Source organism: Alligator sinensis, unplaced genomic scaffold (assembly GCF_000455745.1).
Source record: "Alligator sinensis unplaced genomic scaffold, ASM45574v1 scaffold647_2, whole genome shotgun sequence".
In the NCBI taxonomy this organism is placed as follows: domain Eukaryota; kingdom Metazoa; phylum Chordata; order Crocodylia; family Alligatoridae; genus Alligator; species Alligator sinensis.
Genome location: NW_005841832.1, coordinates 2,708,967 through 2,715,190, shown reverse-complemented (window position 1 = coordinate 2,715,190; position 6,224 = coordinate 2,708,967). Strand labels below are relative to the sequence as shown.

The 6,224-nt window shown below is 58.6% G+C and overlaps 2 protein-coding genes across 5 annotated transcripts in view; one reads left to right on the top strand and one right to left on the bottom strand.

The window, feature by feature from the left end:
• The window catches only part of LOC102388392 (tetraspanin-4-like), a 2,672-nt gene extending 1,743 nt beyond the window's left edge, over nucleotides 1–929 (top strand). For 3 of the 4 annotated variants that reach the window (XM_014516964.2, XM_006014898.3, XM_006014897.3), the window contains exons 7-8: nucleotides 541–624; nucleotides 736–929. In XM_014516964.2, the coding sequence (XP_014372450.2) occupies nucleotides 541–624; nucleotides 736–804 (153 nt within the window). In that variant the 3' untranslated portion in view covers nucleotides 805–929. The remainder of the gene's footprint in view (nucleotides 1–540; nucleotides 625–735) is intronic. The other variant, XM_025196076.1, reaches the window with a different exon arrangement.
• A 218-nt stretch (nucleotides 930–1,147) lies between these two features.
• AKT1S1 (AKT1 substrate 1) overlaps nucleotides 1,148–6,224 on the bottom strand; it is a 5,840-nt gene continuing 763 nt past the window's right edge. Inside the window, 5 exon segments of the mRNA XM_006014901.3 lie at nucleotides 1,148–2,099; nucleotides 2,706–2,854; nucleotides 3,182–3,259; nucleotides 5,660–5,835; nucleotides 5,837–6,084. Coding sequence (XP_006014963.2) covers nucleotides 1,956–2,099; nucleotides 2,706–2,854; nucleotides 3,182–3,259; nucleotides 5,660–5,835; nucleotides 5,837–6,084 — 795 coding nt within the window. The 3' untranslated portion in view covers nucleotides 1,148–1,955.

Genomic DNA, 6,224 nt, shown 5'->3' with positions numbered 1-6,224 from the left:
AGGGGCACGGGTTGGGGGCTGCAGCATGAAATCACATTGGGGTAGTTCATATCGAGGGGGGCAGGGGGGCTGCAGCATGAGATCTCATGCTGCAGCCCCCCTCTCCCAATATGGACTACTCCTAAGTAATCTCACTGAGGTAGTCTGTATTGGGGTAGTCCATATGGGGGGGCCTGTAGCACAAGATCATTTTGGGGTAGATCATATGGGGGGGGTGCTGTAGCATGAGATCACACTGAGGTAGTCCATATTGTGGGAAGCTGTGGCATGAGATCATATAGGGGTACATATGGGGGGGGGGGTGTAGTATGAGGTCCCTGTGGTAGCCTATGGGGAGGGGTTGTAGCATGTGATATAGTCCAAATGGGGGCTGTGTGTGTATGTGGGGGGAGGAGGTACTGTTGAGGTAAGGGCCTGCAAATAACAGGCCCTATAACCACAGCAAAGCCTGGTGGGAGCGAGCAGACTATTGCTTTGGTAACACCCTATAGGGGGTGGGATGTATCACCATAGTAACTACTTCTCCCCCTCCACCCCCAGCCTTGCTATGAGAAGGTGAAACGCTGGGTGGGTGAGAACATCTGGGCCATGGGCATCTTCGCTGCCTGCATCGGGGTTGTCCAGGTGAGGGGAGGGGGAGACACCAGATGGGTGTGGAAGAGGAGGCGGTAGAGGCATGTAATGGGGCAGGGGCTGAGCTGGCTTCTTCCCCCCATCCTTCATCTTGTCCCCCAGGTCCTTGGCCTCATCTCCTCCATGCTGATGTACTGCCAGGTGCTGCAGGCAGAGAAGTACTGTGAATGAGGGACTGCTGCCTCCACCCCCAACCTCCCCTTGGGGGAGGTCGCAGATATTACAGGTGTCCTCAGAGCCCTCCAAAGCCATAAAGAGACCTGCTCCCCCCTTTGTAGAGACTGGGGGGGGGGCCGCAAGCTCTTCCTGTACAGCCCCCTGTCCCACCCCAGGTTCTAATAAACTGTCCCCCCAGTGGCTGTGCCTGACTCTGGCTGTAGTGGCATGGGGGGGTGTGACTGGTACCCAGGGGAGGTTGGGGGGGCCCCTGGGAGAAGGGAAAGGCTGAGATGCATAAGGCATAAGGCACCTGCATGTCCCCCACTCACCCACAACTAGAGACAGCAGCCCAGGAGCTGGTAAAAGTCAGCATCTCTTTATTGGCCAAGACGGGCTTGAGGGCCAGGGCTCCCTGCCCCCTCCTCCACCAATCATCTTTGGACAAAAATAGAGGGGCAGGGCCAGGGCCCCTGAGCTCTGGTATAAAAAAGGCGGTCCAGTCCAGGGACCCACAGCAGGATTTTGGGGGGGGGGAAATGGAGAAGGGGTAGGCCAACTTAGCAGGAACCCCTTACCCCTGGAAGCTGGTCTGGGGGCCCACTAAAAGGTGGGCAGGGAGCACTGGGTCCATGGAGCTGGGGTGGATGAAGGCTCTCCCATCCTTCCTGGGGTGCTCACAGATTAACCTTCCCCCCTGCTGAAGATTTAGGGGTGTTCACTGTCAGGTGGAAGAGTGTCATTGCTACACCTACCCCATTGGGGGGGGAGATCTAACCCCCCCCACAGATAGTTTCTGTGCAAAAAAAGGGAGGGGTCAGTTACAAAAAATCCTCTATTAAGACACTTAAGGGGTCAGCCCCAGGATCCGGGGGAACTCCCAGCGTTGGGCACATGGAACTCCAGCAGCAGCTGCAGGGGGGCTGTAGTGTGGGGACTGAGGGGATCCTAGGATGTGTGTCCCCCCCTCCCCCCCAAAGCTGGGGCAAAGTAGGGGTAGGGCTCCCCCAGAACTGGGGAAGCGGCTGTAGTGTGCATGTGGACATGGTGCCTCATGCCCTAGTGTAGATACTCCCAGCCCTTTGCCCTGTGGAGGACTGAGGCCTGTGCAGCATTGGAGGGGACCCCTGTGCCCCCGCTCTCCCCCCCCAGCATTGGGGGAGGGGTCAGTACTTCCACTGCAGCTTCTGGAGGTCTCCGGTGTTGAGACGGGGGCGGGGCAGGTCCCCAAACATCTCAGTGCCGTCAGAGCCACGCAGAGCCAGGGCACGCATGCTGGCTGCAATCTTCTCCAGGTCTGGCGAAGAGTGCTGAGGGGGCCAGGGAGGGGTCAGCATTGGGGGAACCCTAAGTACCCTCCCATGACATCCCTCCTTGTGCTGCAGTCCCTACCTCCATCCAGAATGTCTCCACCCTAGCCTTCATCCCTCCAAGACCTGACCCCACAACTCTACACACACATACTACTCCTCACCTCCCCCTCAGATACAGGACTTCCCTTACTTAAACCCCCACCCCACTGCTCCCCACAACCCCAGACCCAGAACACCCCCGTTTGAGAACCTGAGCATCCCAGCCCCACCCTGACCTTGGACACCTCCACTTGAAGCTCTAGCCTTCCCAGACCTAACCCCTACTGCCCCTCACACCTGGGACCCACCCGAACTACTCACAACAGCCCCACCCCTGCTCCCAACCCAGCTTCACAACCCTCCCAGGTGCAAAATACGCACATTTAAAGCTGCTGTTCCCCACCCCCCACACATACATTTCCCCCTCCCTGCACCCCCCATCCAGGACCTCCCACACTAACCCCACTACAGCCTCGGGCCCCTAAGATGTGTACAACCTTTGCCTCTCCCCACAAAGGGCGGTGGTAGTGGTGGCAGCGGTGAGTCCCTGTCCCCTTCCCTCACCTTGGTGCTGTCCTCCTCCGAAGAGCGCTGCTCCTGGCCTGGCTCCCGGAAGGCCCAGACTGGCACAGACACGGGCAGGGACTTGGCGTACTGGTGGCTGTGGGGGGCCGGAGGGGGCTGCCCAGGGGCATCCTCACTCAGACTTCCGTCTGGAGGGGAAGGGGAAAGGCCTGATCCTGATGGACCCCATCCTACCCCTCACATCACCTCCTGCCCCAAAATCAGCAGCTTCCCCCTCTCCCCACGTGGCAGGGCCCTGCTATGCGGCTGATTATATAGCACTTGGTGCTGAGCTGCAGCTGGCTCTGGGGTGGGGTGCAAGAGCTGGCTTTACAGGGACCTCTCACGCAGCACTAAGATGCAGCTGCCTCTGGGCCGAGGCACATAGAGGGGCTGCTTGTAGAGACCCCTTACCCATGCCCCGCCATTCTCAGCGGGAGAGAAGAAATAGGGACGCACCCCAGCCCCAAACCTACCGTCTGTGCTCTCAGGGTCTGAGTCAAAGAAGGGCTCATAGTCCTGGCTTGGAGAGTCCTCATCCATCACAAAGAGACCTGGAGGAAGGAAATCAGGCTGTGTGGAGATGCACTTGCCTCTGGGGTGGAGCACTGCAAGGGGCTGCTTATACAGAGCACCAGGCAAGGGATCAGAGGTGCAGCCACCTGGGGTGCTGGGGTGTTGTGTTGGGGGCTATTTAGAGAAAACCTTCCTTGGTGCAGAGTTGCAGCAGTTTCTGTACCCTGGCACATTGGGGGCTGGTTATATAGGAGCCAGTTATATGGGGGCCCTTCACCCAGCATAAAAATGCAACCGCCTCTGGGATGAGATGCATCAAGGAGCTGGTTTACAAGGCCCCCCTCGTGGGGCATATAGTGAGAACTTTCATACAAGGCCTCCTTCGCCCAGCAAGAAAAAGGCAGCTTCTTCTGGGATGTGTTAGTCAGTCACAGGATATATGAGCTCCCAACAGGATATCCATCAGCGATCTTGATGTTGGGGTGGAAAGCAACCTGTTTAAATTCGCTGATGACACCAAAATTTGGGGGGAGGTGAGCACGCTAGCAGGGAGAGAGAGATTGCAGAAGGATCTGGATAGGTTACAGGGGTGGGCAAACAGGAACAGGATGCGTTTCAATACGGACAAGTGGAGGGTGCTGCACTTGGGTAGTAGGAACCAGCAGCACACTTATACGATGGGGAACTCCCTACTTGAGAGCATGGAGGCGGAAAGGGATCTTGGTGTCATTATTGACTCCAAGATGAACATGGGCCGACAATGCGAGGTCATGGTTGGCAGGGCTAACCGGACCTTGTCATGCATCCACAGGTGCATCTCGAGTAGAGCCAGGGAGGTGATCCTCCCCCTCTATGCGACACTGGTCAGGCCGCAGCTGGAGTATTGTGTCCAGTTCTGTGCGCCCCATTTCAGGAGGGATGTGGACAACATGGAGAGGGTCCAGAGGAGGGCCACCCGCATGATCCGGGGACAACAGGGCAGACCCTACAGTGAGAGACTGCGGGACCTGAACCTATTCAGCCTCCACAAGAGAAGGCTGAGGGGGGACCTGGTGACCGTCTATAAACTCACTAGGGGGAACCAGAAGGGTTTGGGGGAGACGCTGTTTCCCCTAGCCCCCGCTGGCATAACAAGGAGTAATGGGCACAAGTTGATGGAGAGGAGGTACAGATTGGACATCCGAAAAAACTACTTCACAGTTAGGGCGGCTAGGAGCTGGAACCAACTTCCAAGGGAGGTGGTGCTGGCCCCTACCCTGGGGATCTTTAAGAAGAGGCTGGATACCTACCTGGCTGGACTCATTTGAGTCCCGTTTTTTGTTTAGGGTTCTTTTGTTGTTCTCCTGCCCTGGCGGGGGGGGTCGGGCTAGAAGATCTATTAGGTCCCTTCCGACCCTAAAACTATGAAACTATGATATGGGCAGAGCCTGAGGGGTTTCTAGCTGGGCTAGAAAAGCACTGGGGCAGCTGCATCCGGGGAAACACAGCCCATCCCAGATACCCCCAGCCACGGCTCGGCCCAGGCTGGTGCGACCCTGAGAAAGCCTGGCATGAGTCAAGATGATCCGGTTGCTGTCTATAAATATCCAGGGGATGTCAGAAGGGGAGCAGAGCTGATGAAGCTGGGGCCCCAGCGTGGACAGGGCTTGGCCCAGCCAAGAATAGTCCCAGCCAGGGATCAGAAGCTGAAGGCTTGAGACAGCTCAGCCTGGGTTTCAGAGAGGGGAGTCACGTGTCCTAGTGTCAGGGATAGGACTGCATCAGTCAGGAGAGGCAGAGCCCTCCCACAGGGGTGCTGGTTATACAGTGCCCAGTACTGAACTTCAGGTGGCTCTGGAGTGGAGCATAGGGGCCGAGACCCTCCCATGCAGCACAGAGATGCAGCTGCCTCCAAGTGAGACCTATTTATTTGGGGTCAGCTCCCCTGGTGCTATAGGAGCAGCTCCAGAGGCTGCACCTCACCCTGTGCCTAGATGCAGCTGGTTCTGGGTAGAGCCTCAACAGCCCTCATGTGACAGTTCCCCACACCACATACTCACTCCCTGGGACCCCCTGCCTTTCCCCTGCTTTCTGCCTCCTCTTGATACAGCTACAGCTCTGCAGTAGGAGCCACAACAGAAGCAACCCAAGCCTTTGGGATCTAGGCTTACCGGAAGACTCTCCATTTCTGCCCAAACAGCCTGCAGAACCTACCCCCCCACAACTTAGGAGCTGCCTCCTCCAACCAAGAGCAATCCAAGGCAGCCCCAAGATCCCCAACTGTGTGTGTGTTGGGGGGGGGGGGGGGTGGTGGTGCTGAGCTTCAAGCTGTGTAAGGGGAGGCTCTGGGCACCTCCAGGGGTCACCAGTGTACCCAGCTGGGACCACTCTCCCACCCAGCCCCAGCCACACTGGGGGGGGTGGGGGGAGGTGTCAGGTAGGGCAGGGCCCAGACTCACCCATGGCATCACTGGGGTGCTGCTGCTGCCTCCCCTGGGTTTCTGAGTTCTTCTCCTCTTCCTCTCCCTGAGGCTCCTGCCCACCTGCAGCTTCAGCCGAGGGTGCCTGGGGGGCCCCTGGGGTCCGCTGGGGGGTGGTGGGGGGCTCCTCAGGGCAGTAGATGGAGGGATAGCTGCGGAGGCCGTGTGGTGTAGGTGAAGGCGGTGGTCTTGTGCACTACAGTGATGTCCTCCAAGTAGCGCTGGGCGGCATCCCCCAGGGCCCCACCGCCATGCTGGGCGTAGGCGAAGCCCCCCGGCTGCTGGGCCCGGTAGGCTGTGAGCAGGAACACCTCATTGCCGGTCTGGCGCCGGTACCGCTCCGCCTCTGCGATCAATGCTGCCCAGCTCTCCTGGTGGTTGTCTGCCATGCCGGCCATCCGGGCCTGCGAAATGGGGCAAACACACACCTGGGGTCACCCTGTAGCAGCAGAAGCCCAGCCCAGTTTTGGGAAGGAGTGGGTCTGTTGGTGGGGAGCTGCACACCCGGGTTGTGACCCGATCCTGGGTGGGAACTAGGGCCTAG